The following is a 23616-nucleotide window of genomic DNA, read 5'->3' as shown; positions in this document are numbered from 1 at the left end:
CAAAATAGAGCTTTTTGGTAAAACACATCATTGTACTAATTATGGAGAATGAAATGACTATAATAATGTATAATTAAAATGAATAATAAAAAATAAATAATGGCAGATATATCATATTTTTTTTCAGATGTGACAAATATAAAAGTGGATATAGGGAAATTCTAATATATGTGATATATTTAAAATCTATATATTGCCATATATCAGATTTCTGTATTAGGAAAAAAGTCAAATCTGATATCTGATTCCACACAGAACTCCAGAAATAGACTGGACAAAATTACTGGAAACCTCAACCTAGTTTTTAAAAGAACACCATTTGAAAAGAATTACTGAAATCAGTCACCTCCTGTAACCATGAAAAGCTTTTTTCACTTCTCTACTGCAATTATGGATTAGTCTTCTTTTGACAGCTGCTCCAGGTCTCTCAGATTTCAAGATCTACTGTTTAGAGATCCTCAGATGCTTTGTGGGTCCAGAAACCTCCAGTGCTTTGTTTTAAACCATTGCTGGGTTTTAACTGAAGTATAATTTGGGTGTTTGTCCTTTTGAAAGACCCATGACCTCAGTCCAGAAATCCAGCTTTCTCACAGTGGGACCTGCATTGCGCCCCAAAAATTCTTTGGTGGTCTTTACTGCCATGCACACAGTCAAGTCAAGTCAAGTCAGAAGCGACAAATCAACCCTTATGACTTTGAACCCTTGAATCTTTGAACCTCTGCCATGTTTGACTATAGGAACTTGTTGCATTGTGATTAGTACAATGATATGCTCAATTATAAAGCTCTATTTCAGCCTCATCTGTCCACAAGAGACTGTGGCTTCCTCAAGTAAGTTCTAGCAAACTCCAGTCTGTTTTTTTATGTCTCTGCGTCCTCCTAGATCTCCTACCTTAGAGCCCCAGTTTATTCATTTGGCATTAGACAGTGAAAGCTGACACTGTTGTACCTTATGTCTGCAGGTCAGCTTGAATTTGTTTGGAAGGTGACTGAGGTTCTTTAGCTACAATTTGAACAATCCTTCTTTGCAATCTTCCATCAGTTTGTCTTTTGTCCACAGTTAGCTACAGTGCCACAGGCTGTAGACTTCTTAATGCTGTCTGGTGGAAAGTTCAGGCTTTATGTGCAAGGACGTACAGCATATAGTACATATGCAGAATGGGCTTGACAGAGGCACCAGCACTTTTATAAGTTTACCAGTTATGTGTAGTGCAAGACAACCATTCAGGACTCAAAAGAGAGGCATAAATAAGTAGGTTTCAATGGCTGGGAACACAAGCAGGTCAGGTTATTGCTTTCACCAGTGTTTTCTAATTTGGGATTTGTTCAGTTTATGAGGACAAGGGGATCCATCATTCTAAGAGCAGAGCCGTAAACAGTTCTGCTGTTGAAACACATCATGAATCTGACGTAGACTTTGTGTTCCAACTTTTCTCACAAACAAACTTAAATTATTAGGAAGATATTGGTGAATGAGGCCCACTCTTATAAACACATTCGTATTTTGAGATTCTTTGTACTTTTTTTCTGGAAATCTTGTAAATCTGGCCCCAGGTCTTCAGTGTAATTATTAATATGCGTTTACTCATATGTACTCATATGTCTGAATAAATATTTCCTACATTTTCTGAACAGGATAAAAGTAAATGTAGGAATATGTCATCACTTTTTTTTTCTTTTGGCAAAATGTTAAATGAGGCACAAACAGTAATTATGCTTTATAATATTTCTAGTAGACTTCATGAAATAGTTAAACATAGTTAAAATAGCAAAAAGTTATATTAACATGATTTATCACTTGCCTCCTATGAAGTTGTTTAGCCAAAACATGTATGATATATTAGTGTTGTTGCTTTAGTTTAGAATGGGAGATGCTAGGCTAACCTCTTTCAAACCCTGAGGCTAATATTGCTCAAAAATTGAGACCTATTCATACCTCTGGTGTTGTAGCCCTTCCCAAATGTATGTTCTGGCTGTGGCTTCAAGTGCATTTGAACATTTGAACAGTCTTGTTCCATCATTTTTTTCCAGCCTCCTCACCAAGGAAGGTGTATGACACATGAGAATCAGGCTACACCTCAGTGACCCAGATGTACTTTGACGATGATAAGTACCGCCGGTGGCCAGCCCTCAGCTGGTTTGCACAAATACTGAAGTGAGTTTTTCCCTCATCTTTGGTTTTTGCTTCCTTAATCCTAAGAAGTCACAGTTATTGTTTCTAAAAGTGTTGCGTAGACCCAAACAAGCTAGAGCAGAAGCTCTTTTTTATGATTCAGTGTCTTCCAGTGTTTTCTACAGCCTATTTTTTTCCTCTTTCAATCATTGTGGGAATGATGATGATGATGATGATGATGATGATGAGGATGACGAGCTAATGCTTTTTTTGCCTGGGGGCTGGAGGGAGTACCTCCTCTCTACCTTTTCTTAGTGTGGCTGCCAGCAGATACAACCATGTTTCACTGTACCAGTGTATCTGCTTCTGCCCTCTTCTATGAGATGACGTAGAATTTCACACCCTTGAAGGCACAAGAGTGTGTTCAGCGTTTTATTAGACCGTCTTAAGTTCCTCATGCATTTGTGTGTATTAACAAACGGTAATCGGATGGGTATGTATACATGGTGGTGGGGAGGCGACTCTTTCTCTTTCTCTATGGCCAATCAGGACTCCCTCTCTAAAAACAGGACGTTATGGTTTAGGTGATTTGCAATTCAGTGTGTAACTTTCATTACTGAATCTTTTACCAAGTATGGGTTTTTTTTGTTGTTGTTTTTTTTTGCAGCTCCAAAATTATAATCCACAAAGGTGTGTGGAAGTACATGTAAAGTTCACCCCAGAGCTTTAATCTGCAGATAGGGAAGAATAGAAGAGAGCCCTTGAGTAGCTAAACAGTTAAACACTTTTACTATATATTCTACATAGGGTTGGGTGATATGGTAAAAAATAAAAGATCACAATATTTTAAGACATTTTCATGATACAATATTTATTGCGGTATTGTTTAGGGTATGTATCAGTAGCAGCTGATTCAAATACTCTCCCATGTTGAATACAGTGATTTTTATTCAAAATGTGCTGCAGTTTATCCAGTTAAAAGGACTAATTACTCTTTGGGCTTTATTCACCAATCTTTATTAAGAAGAAATGACTTCTTAAAACCCACTTATGCAGTTTTTCATGCAGAACAGACATTCACCAGTGTTTTCTTATTTGTTTATGAGGATTTATCATTATATAAGAGCTTAGCCGTATACAATTCTGCTCTTTAAAAACACGCCATGATTTTGACGCAGCCTTTTTTTCTCAAATTCTTTGGAAGATATTGTTGAATGAGGTCCCTTGTAATGAAATGTGCAGTTGGTCAGTGTTCTTTAAGCATTGACTGTATCCATGATATGCTCAGAAAAGTATATTGCATAACACAATAACAAAAGTTATCACCACACAGTAAAATATCGTCATATTGCCCACCCCTCATTCCAAAATTAGACCTGACGTTAAATTGAAATGGAATCCACAGAGCTGCACTGGAACTCATAAATCCCCAAACAACTATTTTGGTTTGGTTTGGTTTGGTTTGTAATCTGGTTGATTGAAAAGTAATATATTGAAATCATCTCTGGCTGTGTTCACTCTTACACTCTCGTTTGCATTTTCTCCCCTCAGTCTGGTTTCCACATTCTAGTGAGTGTATAGCTGAACAACATTGTGTTTCTCCAGGCTCCAGTGTGTAAATATAACACTAAATAATTACGCTAGACAAGCAGACAGATCAGAAAGCACTGATAGAATACATAGATAAGCATAAAAAAAAATAAAACTATTAAAAAGTTATTGCACATAGTAAGATAATTGCACTTTGTTTACATTGGTACAAGGAATGAGAAATTTCCAAAAATAGTTCCAATAAATAATAGGTACACTGAGCTATGTTGCTGTGTGTGTCAGCACATACGCATCAGCATTTTGGAGAGAGAGTCCTATATAGTGTAGTAGAGAGTTCTTGGACTTATAGTGACAATAGTGAACAGTATTCTGGTGCTCTACGGTGTCGGGCAAATGTTTGGGCACCCTGGTCTAAATTTCTGTCACTATGAATAGTTCAGTGAGTGGAACAGGGGTGTCCAATTCTGACCTGCAGTCACACCAGCCCTTTGAGGGTAAGATTGGACATTCCTGAAGTAGAAAATGAAATGATTTCCAAAAGGTATAAAGTTAAAGATGACAATCTTAGCCGAGGTGAGAGTGTTATGTTTGTTTTGTACAATTTTAGAGGAAAAAGTAAACGGACAACATGCAAAACTTTGGGTAACCCAAGACATTTGACCTCAGACATGAATTAGCTTACTGTAATTAAGAAAATAAACAGTTAACAGAAATGGGGGAGATCAAGTTGAAGTCTTGATTCCCCCCAAAAAATTGTACAAACTTTTTGGAAACTGCAGAAGATGGAAACAGAAGCTCGCACCATTTCACCATATTACACCATATTGAAAATGAAAGCTGGAACTTACATTGAAGGAATAATTAAGAGCTGTGTTCAGAGCTTTGGTCAGCTTTACTGGAATTGACAACGACTCTTTATCAGTTAATTTAATGTGCTTCCACTTTTGGGAATGGTGTGAGCAGTTCTGGTCCTGGTGATACACTACACTGGCTAAGTTAAACTCCAACATGCAAAGAAACAAATTCTGCAAGTCATCAAATTCATTTAGTAAATAATTACACTAAATGGTATCAAGTATGCAGAAAAAAGCCATATTTAAGTCTCACAGAATTGAACGACTGCTAGTGCTAAACACAGCATAAAGCATATAGAACTAAAATCACTCATACTAATACAATTTATTTTACATCCTTGTGAAATGTGGATATGTTAAAATATCAATTTGTTATATATATATTTCTTATATTTGAAGAAAAATAAAATCAAGAGCAAGTCAAGAAGGTTTTACGGGGTTTGGGAGATGTGTCTAGTAGAAGAAATGACTATCACCAGTCGGCCTCAGCTGGCGCTAGTTCTTCCTTGCTGGATTGGTGTGTCTAGCGTAAGAGCTTGTCTACACCTTGCATTACCAAGTGTTTCATGTCTAGATCTTGTCTGGATATAGTTTGGATGGATTCTCTACCATATTTAAATACAGTGCATCCCCACTGTGACCATCGCAGTTATTCAATTATTCAGAGTAGACTCTGGACCCACCCTGACCAAGAAGAAGCACATTAGAAGAAAATGAGTGAATAAACCCAAAACAGGTTCTTCTATGGAGTCCTTCAAATAACCCTTTGTAGATCCTTTTTTAAGGAAACATTCAAACCGCCCCATCCACAATCAGATAGTCATTCCCTGTAAAAGGTTACTGTGGAACTCAAAATAATATTTACCCAGAATTCTTCTTCAATACATTTTAATGAGGACACTTCTCATTGTGTCACCTCTTAATCTCTGTGATTTTTATTACATCATAAGATTTATTATTCAATGATTTGATGTGAAACAAGGTAAACTGGGCTGGATTATTCTCCAGTCACAGCAGAGGACTGTAGTCTGGAACCTCCAGCATTTCAGTTAGATGAATAATTCATGAAGGCTTCTTTCAGAGTTCAGTTAATGTAGTGTTAGAACTGTTCTAAAAAGAAACCATGTTCATTCATCAAGTGTGATTTCCTGAGAGGAAGAGAGTAAGCACTTAAACCAGCTGCTCAAATCCACATATAATAATAAATAACTTATTAACTAAAAATAAATAAAATAATTGTGTTTTGAAGCACTTTTAGATACTCAAGGATGGTGTGAGTAAATGAACATACAGACAAAACCAAATGATTTAGAAGATGCATTTATTTACAAAGCAAATGACAAAGATCCGGGTCCAAGCCTCTTTTGAGCAAGCCGAGGGCGACAGTGGCAAGGAAAAACTCCCTCCGAAAGAGAGGAAGAAACCTTGAGAGGAACCAAGACTCAAAAGAGGAACCCATCCTCTTTGGGTCGACACCGGATAGCAAAACAAAAATCATATAAGCAAGTAGAAAAGATAAAGAGCTAAAAGATCAAAAATATTAAAATCTAAAAGACAAAAAAACACAAAAAAGGTGGATTAAAACACATAGATAAGATAAACACAATAATTTCATAATAAAATAAAGCATTAAAATCTTTTCATATTCTTAAAATACAAAAGCTTAAAAATCAAAAGATTAGGCTCAATATAAATGTATTAAAATACAGTATTAAGACCATTAATAAATAATATAATAAAGCATTAAATGTTAAAAAGATCCACAAGATAAAAAGCACAAAATACATGGATTAAACACAAATATATAAAACACTCAAGGATCAAACAATTAAATATGAAAGATTTAAATGTAAATATCTAAAAGATAAAAAGCTTAAAATAGATCAATAAAAACAAAAATATACACCAATAATAAATAATGTAATAAAGCATTAAAAGAATACAAATATAAAAATCTACAAGATAAAATGCTCAAGATAGATGGATTAACAAGAATTTATATAAAACAAAGATAAATACAATAATAAGAAATATGAAATATAAAGATAATAACTAATAATGACTGGAACACTAAAAGATACAAATGTGAAAATATTCAATATAAAAAGCACAAAATAGAGGAAAAAGAGAAATATCTCATGCAGAAATAAACACAATACATAAATAATGTAATAAAGATTAAAAGCTTAAATCAGAAGCTTAAATTAAAACATTAATATACAATAAAGACAATAAAGGAATAATGTTATAGAGCACTAAAAGAGAAAAACACAAGAAAAATGGATTAATCACTGAAATACTATAAAAGATAAACAATAAAATTACTGTTCCTGTTCAAACGTTTGGAATACTTTTTTATTAATATCTGTTATTCTATTTAATATTACCTTTGCAGTCTAAATTAAAACCCTCTGAACTACACAGATCATTTCAGAAAAATAGAAAAATCTAAAGTTTGATTTGAGTTGTGTTTCTACATGGATGTGAACTAGTGTGTGTCTCTAAGTGTCTGTGTTATGGTGTGGACTTAGCCAAGGGTCCTGTAGCAGGTCACGGAGCGAGGGTCTGCGGAGCGGGCGCCTCGACAGGCATCTCCTCAGCAGGTTCTTACACTCTGCAATAATGGACAGACAGTTAAAAGTGTGTTTGGGGAGGGGGCGAGAGAGAAAGAGAGACAGAGAGAGAGAGAAATTGAGAGAGTGTTTGGGGTCTATGTTCAGTTATGGTCTATACAGAGCTACAAAGGGTTCCTTACTTGTGTATGTATGTGCATGTGTGTACACACTCACGGAGAGACAGGTGGGCAGGTATGCGGAGCCTCTGGGTGATGATCTCTGTTCTGGTGTTGAAGGGGCTCTCTCCACACACCATGTCATACAGGACCACCCCTATCTGCCACACTGCGGAGGGCTCAGCCTGGTAGGACCTCTGGGTGAACCACTCAGGGGGGATGTACTGAGTTGTTCCTTTAAAGTGAAACAGAGACAGCGAGTGAGCATGAGGGAACGCTTCTGAACTCTAGTGTGAGATTCAGAAATGGTAGCTTCGACAAAGAAGACAACGTTTCTCCACAGTCCTGCAAGTGTTCACTGCACATCCATACCAGAGAACTCAGTGTAGGGGCCTTCTCGTAGAACACAGCCACAGCCGAAGTCCAGAAGGCGAACGCGGGGTCCCTCGGGGTCCGTCTGAATCAGGATGTTCTCTGGCTTGATGTCGCGGTGAAGGACGCCTCTGGAGTGGATGCCGATTACACCTTCCAAAAGCTGCCTTAGGAGTACCTGCAGAGTGTGAGCAGAGGGGCAGGACAGAGTTAAAGTGGCCCTATTTAAGGTGAGGAGAGAAGTGTGTGCGTGTGTCTTAAATGAGCTCCAGCCTCAGCAGCTGTTTTCTTCATTGTCTCTCACCTTGGCCTCCTCCTCCTGCAGACACCCCCTGTCCATGATGTAGTCAAAGAGGTCCGAACAGGGCAGCGGGCGCTCCATCACCAGCACAACCTCGTCCTGCAGCTCAAACCAGTCCAGCAGCTCCACGGGGGTCCCTCCAGAGGCGGACTGGTCCCCGCCCGCCATCTGCATCAGCGCCACTTCCAGTGGGAGGTCCTTCAGTTGTCCAATCAGAATAGAAAAGAGAGCACAGTATTACTCACATGCCTCCTCTGGAGTCCTGCAGAAACAGAGACTGACCTCTACCTGAGGGTGGACCGTTTAGAGGCTGTAGCTCATGATGATTCTGTTAATGCACAGCATTTTTATTCACTACCATTAATCCAGTAATGTGAATATGAAGTCTGCTTTCCATTGTTTTGGGTACAGTAAGTGTTTAATTAAGTTTAATATGACTTTTTAAAGTATATTCTTGTTTTTAAATGTGAGGCACCTAATAAACATTGGCTAATGTAAAAGTTTAGAACTTGGAAATGACCACACAGGAAGAGAAGAGTGATGCTTTATATCAGTGACACTGTGTGTCCTTATTTATTCAGAACAATATTAAATTAACAATATAAAACAATATAAAATATTGTAGAACAATAAAATGAAATATTACTTAGAGTTCATCAGAAAGAGAGAGCAGCTCAGAACTCTCTTCAGTTCCTGTTGTGATAGATGCTGAATATACCTGGAGCAATAAGCAGCACACCTGAAAAGCTGAGTTTGTGCTAAATCAGAGAAAGTCTAAGTCTAAGTGTAAGTCATTATGTAAAGGTTTTTGACTTCTTCTTCACAATCACAAAGTAAATGGAGATGAAGAATGGTGAGGATACTGGATGCTTCCAGAAGAAAACTGGTTTAAGTCGATCACGGCTAGTCCTGCGTTATGCAGTCGTCTCTGTCTACAAGACGTTTGGTGTGTTCTTTCTGTGTCCACGTAGGTTTCTCTCTGGAGGTGGATGGAGGAGAAGAACAGATGGAAAATTGCAAGAATACAAATGATTGTTCGAATGGTGGCTGAGGAACCTTAGTCGACCTCCATACAAATTCAAGCTGACCTGCAGACACAAGGTGCAAGCGTAAGCTTGCACTGTCTAACGCCATCTAAATGAAATGGGGCGCTATGGTTGGAGACCCCGGAGGAGACAGAGACATAAAAAAGACAGACTGGAGTTTGTTAGAACTTACCCAAAATAGAGCTTTTTGGTAAAACATATCATTGTACTAATTATAGAGAATGAAATGACTATAATAATGTATAATTAAAATGAATAATAATAAATAAATAATGGCAGGTATATCATATTTTTTTGCAGATGTGACAAATATAAAAGTGGATATAGGGAAATTCTAATATATGTGATATATTTAAAATCTATATATTGCCATATATCAGATTTCTGTATTAGGAAAAAAGTCAAATCTGATATCTGATTCCACACAGAACTCCAGAAATAGACTGGACAAAATTACTGGAAACCTCAACCTAGTTTTTAAAAGAACACCATTTGAAAAGAATTACTGAAATCAGTCACCTCCTGTAACCATGAAAAGCTTTTTTCACTTCTCTACTGCAGTTATGGATAAGTCTTCTTTTGACAGCTGCTCCAGGTCTCTCAGATTTCAAGATCTACTGTTTAGAGATCCTCAGATGCTTTGTGGGTCCAGAAACCTCCAGTGCTTTGTTTTAAACCATTGCTGGGTTTTAACTGAAGTATAATTTGGGTGTTTGTCCTTTTGAAAGACCCATGACCTCAGTCCAGAAATCCAGCTTTCTCACAGTGGGACCTGCATTGCGCCCCAAAAATTCTTTGGTGGTCTTTACTGCCATGCACACAGTCAAGTCAAGTCAAGTCAGAAGCGACAAATCAACCCTTATGACTTTGAACCCTTGAATCTTTGAACCTCTGCCATGTTTGACTATAGGAACTTGTTGCATTGTGATTAGTACAATGATATGCTCAATTATAAAGCTCTATTTCAGCCTCATCTGTTCACAAGAGACTGTGGCTTCCTCAAGTAAATTCTAGCAAAGTCCAGTCTGTTTCTTTATGTCTCTGCATCTTCCTAGATCTCCTACCTTAGAGCCCCAGTTTATTCATTTGGCATTAGACAGTGAAAGCTGACACTGTTGTACCTTATGTCTGCAGGTCAGCTTGAATTTGTTTGGAAGGTGACTGAGGTTCTTTAGCTACAATTTGAACAATCCTTCTTTGCAATCTTCCATCAGTTTGTCTTCTGTCCACGGTTAGCTACAGTGCCACAGGCTGTAGACTTCTTAATGCTGTCTGGTGGAAAGTTCAGGCTTTATGTGCAAGGAGGTACAGCATATAGTACAGATGCAGAATGGGCTTGACAGAGGCACCAGCACTTTTATAAGTTTACCAGTTATGTGTAGTGCAAGACAACCATTCAGGACTCAAAAGAGAGGCATAAATAAGTAGGTTTCAATGGCTGGGAACACAAGCAGGTCAGGTTATTGCTTTCACCAGTGTTTTCTAATTTGGAATTTGTTTAGTTTATGAGGTGTTTATGATAGTTTATGATATGTCATCACTTTTTTTTTCATTTGGCAAAATGTTAAATGAGGCACAAACAGTAATTATGCTTTATAATATTTCTAGTAGACTTCATGAAATAGTTAAACATAGTTAAAATAGCAAAAAGTTATATTAACATGATTTATCACTTGCCTCCTATGAAGTTGTTCAACCAAAAAATATATGATATATTAGTGTTGTTGCTTTAGTTTAGAATGGGAGATGCTAGGCTAACCTCTTTCAAACTCTGCTTGAGGTAATATTGCTCAAATATTGAGACCCATCCGTACTTCTGGTGTTGTAGCCCTTCCCAAATGTATGTTCTGGCTGTGGCTTCAAGTGCATTTGAACATTTGAACAGTCTTGTTCCATCATTTTTTCCAGCCTCCTCACCAAGGAAGGTGTATGACAAACGAGAATCAGGCCACACTTCAGGGACCTAGATGGACTTTGACGATGATAAGTACCGCCGGCGGCCAGCCCTCAGCTGGTTTGCACAAATACTAAATTGAGTTTTTCCCTCATCTTTGGTTTTTGCTTCCTTGATCCTTGAAGTCACAGTTATTGTTTCTAAAAGTGTTGTGTAGACCCAAACAAGCTAGAGCAGAAGCTCATTTTATGATTAAGTGTTCCAGTATTTTCTACAGCCTATCATTTCCTCTTTTAGTCTCTCAACAGGAACCGCTTAGGCGCTAAAAGCAAAACCCTGACGATGAAGCAGAGAATCCTCATGCTCCTTCTGATAGGAATGATTGGCTTCTTCACCCTCATCATCATAATGGCTAAGCTGGGCCGGGCTTCACCCTAACATCCGGGTGGACAACATGTGAGGAGGGCAAACCTCTTCTACTTCTGGAGCGGTGGTGTGACGTTTCACCCTCACATCCAGCTTAAGTAAAACAAACTGGAAGCAGGAACTGGACTTCAGAGTGCTGGGACCAGCGAATTGGTGCCTTCAATGTGGCATTTGTGGGAATGATGATGAGGATGACAAGCTAATGCTTTTTCTGCCTGGGGGCTGGAGGGAGTACCTCCTCTCTACCTTTTCTTAGTGTGGCTGCCAGCAGATACAACCATGTTTCACTGTACCAGTGTTTCTGCTTCTGCCCTCTTTTATGAGATGACGTAGAATTTCACATCCTTGAAGGCACAAGAGTGCCTTCAGCGTTTTATTAGACCGTCTTAAGTTCCTCATGCATTTGTGTGTATTAACATGCGGTAATCGGATGGGTATGTATACATGGTGGTGGGGAGGAGACTCTTTCTCTTTCTCTACGGCCAATCAGGACTCCCTCTCTAAAAACAGGACGTTATGGTTTAGGTGATTTGTAATTCAGTGTGTAACTTTCATTACTGAATCTTTTACCAAGTATGGGTTTTTTTTGTTGTTGTTTTTTTTTTGCAGCTCCAAAATTATAATCCACAAAGGTGTGTGGAAGTACATGTAAAGTTCACCCCAGAGCTTTAATCTGCAGATAAGGAAGAATAGAAGAGAGCCCTTGAGTAGCTAAACAGTTAAACACTTTTACTATATATTCTACATAGGGGTGGGTGATATGGTAAAAAATAAAAGATCACAATATTTTAAGACATTTTCATGATACAATATTTATTGCAGTATTGTTTAGGGTATGTATCATTAGCAGCGGATTCTGAAAAACTTCTATTCAAAGACTCTCCCATGTTGAATACAGTGATTTTTATTCAAAATGTGCTGCACTTCATCCAGTTAAAAGGACTAATTACTCTTTGGGCTTTATTCACCAATCATTAATAAGAAGAAATGACTTGTTCAGTTTTTACAAATTCTGACATTCACCAGTGTTCTCTTATTTGTTTATGAGGATTTATCATTATATAAGAGCTTAGCCGTATACAATTCTGCTCTTTAAAAACACGCCATGATTCTGACGCAGCCTTTTTTTCTCAAATTCTTTGGAAGATATTGTTGAATGAGGCCCTTTGTAATTAAAGGTGCAGTTGGTCAGTGTTCTTTAAGCATTGACTGTATTCATGATATGTTCAGAAAAGTATATTGCATAACACAATAACAAAAGTTAACACCACACAGTAAAATATTGTCATATTGCCCACCCCTTATTCCAAATTAGACCTGCCGTTAAATTGAAATGGAATCCACAGAGCTGCACTGGAACTCATAAATCCCCAAACAGCTATTTTGGTTTGGTTTGGCTTGGTTTGTAATCTGGTTGAAAAGTAATATATTGAAATCATCTCTGGCTGTGTTCACACTACACTCTCGTTTGCACTTTCTCCCCTCAGTCTGGTTTCCACATTCTGGCCCTACTGTTCTTCACTCTAGAAAGATCCTACATTTACGATGGGATATACTGTACAATTTGAACTTGTTGTCGGAGCTCCACTGGGAGAGAGATGTGTGAAAGTACAATATTGAACTCTGAGGATTTCACTCTGTTCACATCAATCTTGCTATTAAATTATGAACTTTAAAAGACGAAGCTTTTTTGTTTGTTCACTAACACTGTGTTTTACACTTTTGGGAATGGTGTGCCCAGTTATGGCCCTGGTGGTACACTTCACCGGCTGAGTTAAGTTCCGACATGCAAATGAACAAATTCCGCAAGTCATCAAATTCATTTAGTAAATAATTACACTAAATGGTATCAAGTGTGCAGAAAAAAAGCCATATTTAAGTCTCAGAGAATTGAACGACTGCTAGTGCTAAACACAGCATATAGCATATAGATCTAAAATCACTTATACTGATAGGCAGTTGATATTACATCCTTGTGAAATGTGGATATGTTAAAATATCAATTTGTTATATATATATTTCTTATAGTTACAGAAAAATAAAATCAAGATTTGAGCAAGTCAAGAAGGTTTTACGGGGTTTGGGAGATGTGTCTAGTAGAAGAAATGACTATCACCAGTCGGCCTCAGCTGGCGCTAGTTCGTCCTTGCTGGATTGGTGTGTCTAGCGTAAGAGCTTGTCTACACCTTGCATTAACAAGTGTTTCATGTCTAGATCTTGTCTGGATATAGTTTGGATGGATTCTCTACCATATTTAAATACAGTGCATCCCCATTGTGACCATCGCAGTTATTTAATTATTCAGAGTAGACTCTGGACCCACCTTGACCAAGAAGAAGCACATTAGAAGAAAATGAGTGAAAAGAACCAAAAAAGGTTCTTCCATGGAGTCCTTCAAATAACCTTTAGTATATATAGTATATATAATATTTACCCAGAATTCGTCTTCAATACATTTTAATAAGAAGTGTCCTCATTAAAATGTACTGAAGAAGAATTCTGGGTAAATACTATATCACCTCTATATGTCACCTCTTAATCTCTGTGATTTTTATTACATCATAAGATTTATTATTCAATTATTTGATGTGAAACAAGGCAAACTGGGCTGGATTATTCTCCAGTCACAGCAGAGGACTGTAGTCTGGAACCTCCAGCATTTCAGTTAGATGAATAATTCATGAAGGCTTCTTTCAGAGTTCAGTTAATGTAGTGTTAGAACTGTTCTAAAAAGAAACCATGTTCATTCATCAAGTGTGATTTCCCGAGAGGAAGAGAGGAAGCACTTAAATCAGCTGCTCAAATCCACATATTATAATAATTAATTAAAATATTGAATAAAATGAAATAAAATAATTTTATTTAGAAGCACTTTTAGATACTCAAGGATGATGTGAGCAAATGAACATACAGACAAAACCAAATGATTTAGAAAATGCATTTATTTACAAAGCAAATGACAAAGATCCGGGTCCAAGCCTCTTTTGAGCAAGCCGAGGGCGACAGTGGCAAGGAAAAACTCCCTCCGAAAGAGAGGAAGAAACCTTGAGAGGAACCAAGACTCAAAAGAGGAACCCATCCTCTTTGGGTCGACACCGGATAGCAAAACAAAAATCATATGAGCAAGTAGAAAAGATAAAGAGCTAAAAGATCAAAAATATTAAAATCTAAAAGACAAAAAAACACAAATAAGATTAAAACACATAGATAAGATAAACACAATAATTTAATAATAAAATAAAGCATTTAAATCTTTTCATATTCTTAAATTACAAAAGCTTAAAAATCAAAAGATTAAAGATTAAGCTCAATATAAATGTATTAAAATACAGTATTAAGACCATTAATAAATAATATAATAAAGCATTCAGTGTTAAAAAGATCCACAAGATAAAAAGCACAAAATACATGGATTAAACACAAATATATAAAACACTCAAGGATCAAACAATTAAAGATGAAAGATTTAAATGTAAATATCTAAAAGATAAAAAGCTTAAAATAGATCAACAAAAATAAAAAGATACACCAATAATAAATAATGTAATAAAGCATTAAAATATTACAAATAAAAAAATCTACAAGATAAAATGCTCAAGATAGATGGATTAACAAGAATTTATATAATACAAAGATAAATACAATAATAATAAATATGAAATATAAAGATAATAACTAATAATGACTGGAACACTAAAAGATACAAATGTGAAAATATTCAATATAAAAAGCACAAAATAGAGGAAAAAGAAATATCTCATGCAGAAATAAACACAATACATAAATAATGTAATAAAGATTAAAAGCTTAAATCAGAAGCTTAAATTAAAACATTAATATACAATAAAGACAATAAAGGAATAATGTTATAGAGCACTAAAAGAGAAAAAAACAAGAAAAATGGATTAATGACTGAAATACTATAAAATATAAACAATAAAATTACTGTTCCTGTTCAAAAGTTTGGAATACTTTTTTATTAATATCTGTTATTCTATTTAATATTACCTTTGCAGTCTAAATTAAAACCCTCTGAACTACACAGATCATTTCAGAAAAATCTGTTTGATTTGAGTTGTGTTTCTACATGGATGTGAACTAGTGTATGTCTCTAAGTGTCTGTGTCATGGTGTGGACTTAGCCAAGGGTCCTGTAGCAGGTCACAGAGCGAGGGTCTGCGGAGAGGGCGCCTCGACAGGCATCTCCTCAGCAGGTTCTTACACTCTGCAATAATGGACAGACAGTTAAAAGTGTGTTTGGGGAGGGGGCGAGAGAGAAAGAGAGACAGAGAGAGAGAGAAATTGAGAGAGTGTTTGGGGTCTATGTTCTGTTGTGGTCTATACAGAGCTACAAAGGGTTCCTTACTTGTGTATGTATGTGCATGTGTGTACACACTCACGGAGAGACAGGTGGGCAGGTATGCGGAGCCTCTGGGTGATGATCTCTGTTCTGGTGTTGAAGGGGCTCTCTCCACACACCATGTCATACAGGACCACCCCTATCTGCCACACTGCGGAGGGCTCAGCCTGGTAGGACCTCTGGGTGAACCACTCAGGGGGGATGTACTGAGTTGTTCCTTTAAAGTAAAACAGAGACAGCGAGTAAGCATGAGGGAACGCTTCTGAACTCTAGTGTGAGATTCAGAAATGGTAGCTTCTACAAAGAAGACAACGTTTCTCCACAGTCCTGCAAGTGTTCACTGCACATCCATACCAGAGAACTCAGTGTAGGGGCCTTCTCGTAGAACACAGCCACAGCCGAAGTCCAGAAGGCGAACGCGGGGTCCCTCGGGGTCCGTCTGAATTAGGATGTTCTCTGGCTTGATGTCGCGGTGAAGGACGCCTCTGGAGTGGATGCCGATTACACCTTCCACAAGCTGCCTTAGGAGTACCTGCAGAGTGTGAGCGGAGGAGCAGGACAGAGTTAAAGGGGCCCTATTTAAGTGAGGAGAGAAGTGTGTACATGTGTCTTAAATGAGCTCCAGCCTCAGCAGCTGTTTTCTTCATTGTCTCTCACCTTGGCCTCCTCCTCCTGCAGACACCCCCTGTCCATGATGTAGTCAAAGAGGTCCGAACAGGGCAGCGGGCGCTCCATCACCAGCACAACCTCGTCCTGCAGCTCAAACCAGTCCAGCAGCTCCACGGGGGTCCCTCCAGAGGCGGACTGGTCCCCGCCCGCCATCTGCATCAGCGCCACTTCCAGTGGGAGGTCCTTCAGTTGTCCAATCAGAATGTAAAAGAGAGCACAGTATTACTCACATGCCTCCTCTGGAGTCCAGCAGAAACAGAGACTGACCTCTACCTGAGGGTGGACCGTTTAGAGGCTGTAGCTCATGATGATTCTGTTAATGCACAGCATTTTTTTTCACTACCATTAATCCAGTAATGTGAATATGAAGTCTGCTTTCCATTGTTTTGAGTACAGTAAGTGTTTAATTAAGTTTAATATGACTTTTTAAAGTATATTCTTGTTTTTAAATGTGAGGCACCTAATAAACATTGGCTAATGTAAAAGTTTAGAAATTGGAAATGACCACACAGGAAGAGAAGAGTGATGCTTTATATCAGTGACAATGTGTGTCCTTATTTATTCAGAACAATATCAAATATTGTAGAACAATAAAATTAAATATTACTTAGAGTTCATCAGAAAGAGAGAGCAGCTCAGATTTCTCTTCAGTTCCTGTTGTGATAGATGCTGAATATACCTGGAGCAATAAGCAGCACACCTGAAAAGCTGAGTTTGTGCTAAATCAGAGAACATAGATCATTGACTGTATGACAGTGTGATACATCACCAAGTTCAGACCCAGGTCAGCCTTGTGTGTGTGTGTGTGTGTGTGTGTGTGTGTGTATACGCTCACCTCAGCAGTGTGAACCACATTCTCAGAAGGTATATGTTTAATGGCCACCTGCAGGACAGAGAGAGAGTGTTCTTTAACCAATGACAGACTGACCACTGCTCTTCAGAATCACTGTGTAGGCATGACTATTGCCTGCCTACAGTTGTTAAGCTGGAGTAGTCAACATCATGCTGTGCATATGTGCGTGTGTGTAATTACAGGTAGCAGGTCCTCCCGTCGGTAGCCGGTGAACACTGTGCCGTATCCTCCTGTGCTCAGACAGTACAGCTCCACATACTTCCGCTCCAGCTCCCCTATAGAGAGCGGACAGACAGGGTTCACTGACCATGTGTGTGTTTGTGTGTGTACTCTAAACGTCCTGCTGCACACATCTGTCATCAAGCACACTCGTTGGGGACTCACCGTCCTGCTCCCCCTCTGTACACTCCACTCTCCTCCTCTTCACGCCCTGGGAGCCTCCACTGCTGCTGTTCTTCCTCTTTCCACTGGGGGTGGAGCGGTGGGAGCTGCTGCTGGACCTCCGGGACACTGGAGAAGCTGTGTCGTCAGGGTCTGGGCCTGGAATTGCAGAGCAGAAATATCTCAAGATCTGCTTTTACACAGTTACTGTGGTGCTGAGTCTGTTTATCAAGTAACGTAGGCCTTTTTGTTTTTTCAGATCTGCAGGTTTAGTGTATCAGTAGTTGTTACTGAGTCAAAATCAACAGGTAGATGAAGTAGTTTCACCATTTCAGCTTTGCTTAGCCTCTAGTTTCTGGGCTACTTCATAAAATATGCTGAAACAAATATTTCATATCTCATATCTGAATTTTGCGCTGGTGTAATTAAGCTAACTAGCTCACATAATAAAAAAATCAGAACTCACTCGACGTTTCTTTGCGCAGAGTAGACAAGAACATGTCTCCACAAAGGTTCCTCAACACCTAGAAAGAAAATCTACAGATAAAGAAACAGATAAAGCACGACTAGTAACAGATCAATCGGATTGAACAGGTGAAAGTGGTGAATATTAGAGATCAGACTAAAACCGTGTGTTTAGATTTGAAGTTGTTGTGTTGCCAAGTGATAGAATGTGTGATGTCATAATGGATGGTCCAGAGTTCTGGTTCTGTGGTTGTCGTGGAATCGGAATCTGGGAGTTTAGTGCTGGGATGGATATACATGTGTACAGCAGTGTTATACTCCATGCAGTAAAACTGTCAAATTCACAGTGAAAAACTCCCAAAACACCTTTTGTAACGTTATTAAAACTTGTTTTTACCATTTTTCTAATAAATGGTTTATGACAGTAAAATAAAATCTAATTTTATTTCAATCTGATCTAATTTAATCAAACTCCTTTAATGAATAGTTACCCTGTAAAAGCACAGTATCACTATTCACTGTTAAAGGAAATAAACTGCAGTTATTTTACACTGTCCGTTGCTTATTTAACTTTTTTATTTAAATCTATGAAACCAGACCTGCACATTCTCTGGCATTAGATCTGCTTGTGTTCATTAATGTTAAACACTTTACAGGAATTGTACAGTTGATCCAGTTTTAATTAGTGTAAATATTAGTCTAAGTCTTAGTGTAAGTCATTATGTAAAGATTTTTTTAACTTTTATAAACTTCACAAACACAAAGTAAATGGAGATGAAGAATGGTGAGGATACTGGATGCTTCCAGAAGAAAACTGGTTTAAGTCGATCACGGCTAGTCCTGCGTTATGCAGTCGTCTCTGTGTACAAGAAGTTTGGTGTGTTCTTTCTGTGTCCACGTAGATTTCTCCCTGGAGGAGGACGGAGGAGAAGAACAGATGGAAAATTGCAAGAATACAAATGATTGTTCGAATGGTGGCTGAGGAACCTTAGTCGACCTCCATACAAATTCAAGCTGACCTGCAGATACAAGGTGCAAGCGTAAACTTGCACTGTCTAACGCCATCTAAATGAAATGGGGCGCTATGGTTGGAGACCCCGGAGGAGACAGAGACATAAAAAAGACAGACTGGACTTTGTTAGAATTTACCCAAAATAGAGCTTTTTGGTAAAACACATCATTGTACTAATTATGGAGAATGAAATGACTATAATAATGTATAATTAAAATGAATAATAAAAAATAAATAATGGCAGATATATCATATTTTTTTTCAGATGTGACAAATATAAAAGTGGATATAGGGAAATTCTAATATATGTGATATATTTAAAATCTATATATTGCCATATATCAGATTTCTGTATTAGGAAAAAAGTCAAATCTGATATCTGATTCCACACAGAACTCCAGAAATAGACTGGACAAAATTACTGGAAACCTCAACCTAGTTTTTAAAAGAACACCATTTGAAAAGAATTACTGAAATCAGTCACCTCCTGTAACCATGAAAAGCTTTTTTCACTTCTCTACTGCAATTATGGATTAGTCTTCTTTTGACAGCTGCTCCAGGTCTCTCAGATTTCAAGATCTACTGTTTAGAGATCCTCAGATGCTTTGTGGGTCCAGAAACCTCCAGTGCTTTGTTTTAAACCATTGCTGGGTTTTAACTGAAGTATAATTTGGGTGTTTGTCCTTTTGAAAGACCCATGACCTCAGTCCAGAAATCCAGCTTTCTCACAGTGGGACCTGCATTGCGCCCCAAAAATTCTTTGGTGGTCTTTACTGCCATGCACACAGTCAAGTCAAGTCAAGTCAGAAGCGACAAATCAACCCTTATGACTTTGAACCCTTGAATCTTTGAACCTCTGCCATGTTTGACTATAGGAACTTGTTGCATTGTGATTAGTACAATGATATGCTCAATTATAAAGCTCTATTTCAGCCTCATCTGTCCACAAGAGACTGTGGCTTCCTCAAGTAAGTTCTAGCAAACTCCAGTCTGTTTCTTTATGTCTCTGCATCCTCCTAGATCTCCTACCTTAGAGCCCCAGTTTATTCATTTGGCATTAGACAGTGAAAGCTGACACTGTTGTACCTTATGTTTGCAGGTCAGCTTGAATTTGTTTGGAAGGTGACTGAGGTTCTTTAGCTACAATTTGAACAATCCTTCTTTGCAATCTTCCATCAGTTTGTCTTTTGTCCACAGTTAGCTACCGTGCCACAGGCTGTAGACTTCTTAAATGCTGTCTGGTGGAAAGTTCAGGCTTTATGTGCAAGGAGGTACAGCATATAGTACAGATGCAGAATGGGCTTGACAGAGGCACCAGCACTTTTATAAGTTTACCAGTTATGTGTAGTGCAAGACAACCATTCAGGACTCAAAAGAGAGGCATAAATAAGTAGGTTTCAATGGCTGGGAACACAAGCAGGTCAGGTTATTGCTTTCACCAGTGTTTTCTAATTTGGGATTTGTTCAGTTTATGAGGACAAGGGGATCCATCATTCTAAGAGCAGAGCCGTAAACAGTTCTGCTGTTGAAACACATCATGAATCTGACGTAGACTTTGTGTTCCAACTTTTCTCACAAACAAACTTAAATTATAAGGAAGATATTGGTGAATGAGGCCCACTCTTATAAACACATTCGTATTTTGAGATTCTTTGTACTTTTTTCTGGAAATCTTGTAAATCTGGCCCCAGGTCTTCAGTGTAAATATTAATATGCGTTTACTCATATGTACTCATATGTCTGAATAAATATTTCCTACATTTTCTGAACAGGATAAAAGTAAATGTAGGAATATGTCATCACTTTTTTTTTCTTTTGGTAAAATGTTAAATGAGGCACAAACAGTAATTATGCTTTATAATATTTCTAGTAGACTTCATGAAATAGTTAAACATAGTTAAAATAGCAAAAAGTTATATTAACATGATTTATCACTTGCCTCCTATGAAGTTGTTTAGCCAAAACATGTATGATATATTAGTGTTGTTGCTTTAGTTTAGAATGGGAGATGCTAGGCTAACCTCTTTCAAACCCTGAGGCTAATATTGCTCAAATATTGAGACCTATTCATACCTCTGGTGTTGTAGCCCTTCCCAAATGTATGTTCTGGCTGTGGCTTCAAGTGCATTTGAACATTTGAACAGTCTTGTTCCATCATTTTTTTCCAGCCTCCTCACCAAGGAAGGTGTATGACACATGAGAATCAGGCCACACCTCAGTGACCCAGATGTACTTTGACGATGATAAGTACCGCCGGCGGCCAGCCCTCAGCTGGTTTGCACAAATACTGAAGTGAGTTTTTCCCTCATCTTTGGTTTTTGCTTCCTTAATCCTAAGAAGTCACAGTTATTGTTTCTAAAAGTGTTGTGTAGACCCAAACAAGCTAGAGCAGAAGCTCTTTTTTATGATTCAGTGTCTTCCAGTGTTTTCTACAGCCTATTTTTTTCCTCTTTCAATCATTGTGGGAATGATGATGATGATGATGATGATGATAATGAGGATGACGAGCTAATGCTTTTTCTGCCTGGGGGCTGGAGGGAGTACCTCCTCTCTACCTTTTCTTAGTGTGGCTGCCAGCAGATACAACCATGTTTCACTGTACCAGTGTATCTGCTTCTGCCCTCTTCTATGAGATGACGTAGAATTTCACACCCTTGAAGGCACAAGAGTGTGTTCAGCATTTTATTAGACCGTCTTAAGTTCCTCATGCATTTGTGTGTATTAACAAACGGTAATCGGATGGGTATGTATACATGGTGGTGGGGAGGCGACTCTTTCTCTTTCTCTACGGCCAATCAGGACTCCCTCTCTAAAAACAGGACGTTATGGTTTAGGTGATTTGCAATTCAGTGTGTAACTTTCATTACTGAATCTTTTACCAAGTATGGGGTTTTTTTGTTGTTGTTTTTTTTTGCAGCTCCAAAATTATAATTCACAAAGGTGTGTGGAAGTACATGTAAAGTTCACCCCAGAGCTTTAATCTGCAGATAGGGAAGAATAGAAGAGAGCCCTTGAGTAGCTAAACAGTTAAACACTTTTACTATATATTCTACATAGGGGTGGGTGATATGGTAAAAAATAAAAGATCACAATATTTTAAGACATTTTCATGATACAATATTTATTGCGGTATTGTTTAGGGTATGTATCAGTAGCAGCTGATTCAAATACTCTCCCATGTTGAATACAGTGATTTGTATTCAAAATGTGCTGCAGTTTATCCAGTTAAAAGGACTAATTACTCTTTGGGCTTTATTCACCAATCTTTATTAAGAAGAAATGACTTCTTAAAACCCACTTATGCAGTTTTTACAAATTCTGACATTCACCAGTGTTTTCTTATTTGTTTATGAGGATTTATCATTATATAAGAGCTTAGCCGTATACAATTCTGCTCTTTAAAAACACGCCATGATTTTGACGCAGCCTTTTTTTCTCAAATTCTTTGGAAGATATTGTTGAATGAGGTCCTTTGTAATGAAATGTGCAGTTGGTCTGTGTTCTTTAAGCATTGACTGTATCCATGATATGCTCAGAAAAGTATATTGCATAACACAATAACAAAAGTTATCACCACACAGTAAAATATCGTCATATTGCCCACCCCTTATTCCAAATTAGACCTGACGTTAAATTGAAATGGAATACACAGAGCTGCACTGGAACTCATAAATCCCCAAACAACTATTTTGGTTTGGTTTGGTTTGGTTTGTAATCTGGTTGATTGAAAAGTAATATATTGAAATCATCTCTGGCTGTGTTCACTCTTACACTCTCGTTTGCATTTTCTCCCCTCAGTCTGGTTTCCACATTCTAGTGAGTGTATAGCTGAACAACATTGTGTTTCTCCAGGCTCCAGTGTGTAAATATAACACTAAATAATTACGCTAGACAAGCAGACAGATCAGAAAGCACTGATAGAATACATAGATAAGCATAAAAAAAATAAAACTATTAAAAAGTTATTGCACATAGTAAGATAATTGCACTTTGTTTACATTGGTACAAGGAATGAGAAATTTCCAAAAATAGTTCCAATAAATAATAGGTACACTGAGCTGTGTTGCTGTGTAGACTGTTGTGTAGACTGATGGCCTTTACAGAGGATATGAGCTGAGTATGTGTGTTAGACAGTTTGTGTGTGTCAGCACATACGCATCAGCATTTTGGAGAGAGAGTCCTATATAGTGTAGTAGAGAGTTCTTGGACTTATAGTGACAATAGTGAACAGTATTCTGGTGCTCTACGGTGTCGGGCAAATGTTTGGGCACCCTGGTCTAAATTTCTGTCACTATGAATAGTTCAGTGAGTGGAACAGGGGTGTCCAATTCTGACCTGCAGTCACACCAGCCCTTTGAGGGTAAGATTGGACATTCCTGAAGTAGAAAATGAAATGATTTCCAAAAGGTATAAAGTTAAAGATGACAATCTTAGCCGAGGTGAGAGTGTTATGTTTGTTTTGTACAATTTTAGAGGGAAAAAAGTAAACGGACAACATGCAAAACTTTGGGTAACCCAAGACATTTGACCTCAGACATGAATTAGCTTACTGTAATTAAGAAAATAAACAGTTAACAGAAATGGGGGAGA

At 37.9% G+C, this 23616-nt stretch overlaps 2 protein-coding genes across 2 annotated transcripts; both read right to left on the bottom strand.

Annotated features, from left to right (window-relative positions):
* Positions 1 to 7018: 7018 nt before the first annotated feature.
* LOC140537965 (serine/threonine-protein kinase pim-2-like) lies at positions 7019 to 8089 on the bottom strand. Its single transcript, XM_072660312.1, has 4 exons — positions 7925 to 8089; positions 7621 to 7798; positions 7307 to 7483; positions 7019 to 7131 (listed from the first exon to the last, which is right to left on the bottom strand). Exons 1-4 carry the CDS (start codon positions 8087 to 8089, stop codon positions 7019 to 7021), a joined length of 633 nt encoding a protein of 210 aa, XP_072516413.1.
* A 7221-nt stretch (positions 8090 to 15310) lies between these two features.
* On the bottom strand, positions 15311 to 21616 carry LOC140537957 (serine/threonine-protein kinase pim-2-like). The gene is made up of 9 exons (XM_072660299.1): positions 21582 to 21616; positions 21204 to 21358; positions 17553 to 17708; positions 17349 to 17443; positions 17151 to 17198; positions 16304 to 16498; positions 16001 to 16178; positions 15687 to 15863; positions 15311 to 15511 (listed from the first exon to the last, which is right to left on the bottom strand). Exons 1-9 carry the CDS (start codon positions 21614 to 21616, stop codon positions 15399 to 15401), a joined length of 1152 nt encoding a protein of 383 aa, XP_072516400.1. The 3' UTR covers positions 15311 to 15398.
* Between the last annotated feature and the right edge of the window lie 2000 nt (positions 21617 to 23616).

This window comes from Salminus brasiliensis, chromosome 1 (genome assembly GCF_030463535.1).
Source record: "Salminus brasiliensis chromosome 1, fSalBra1.hap2, whole genome shotgun sequence".
Lineage (NCBI taxonomy): Eukaryota > Metazoa > Chordata > Actinopteri > Characiformes > Bryconidae > Salminus > Salminus brasiliensis.
The sequence above is the reverse complement of the archived record's forward strand: the minus strand, read 5'-3'. Positions and strand labels throughout refer to the sequence as shown.

Excerpts from the sequence above, each read along its gene's own strand:
- LOC140537965 (XM_072660312.1), bottom strand. The coding sequence starts at position 8,089 with ATGGCGGGCGGGGACCAGTCCGCCTCTGGAGGGACCCCCGTGGAGCTG. Across the intron at positions 7,799-7,924 it reads TGCAGGAGGAGGAGGCCAAG|GTACTCCTAAGGCAGCTTTT; the intron begins GTGAGAGACAAT and ends CACACTCTGCAG. Across the intron at positions 7,484-7,620 it reads CCCCTACACTGAGTTCTCTG|GAACAACTCAGTACATCCCC; the intron begins GTATGGATGTGC and ends TTCACTTTAAAG.
- LOC140537957 (XM_072660299.1), bottom strand. The coding sequence starts at position 21,616 with ATGGTTGTATCTGCTGGCAGCCACACTAAGAAAAG. Across the intron at positions 21,359-21,581 it reads GGCAGCCACACTAAGAAAAG|GATTAAGGAAGCAAAAACCA; the intron begins GTAGAGAGGAGG and ends GTGACTTCTTAG. Across the intron at positions 16,499-17,150 it reads ATGTGGTTCACACTGCTGAG|GACCTCCCACTGGAAGTGGC; the intron begins GTGAGCGTATAC and ends GGACAACTGAAG.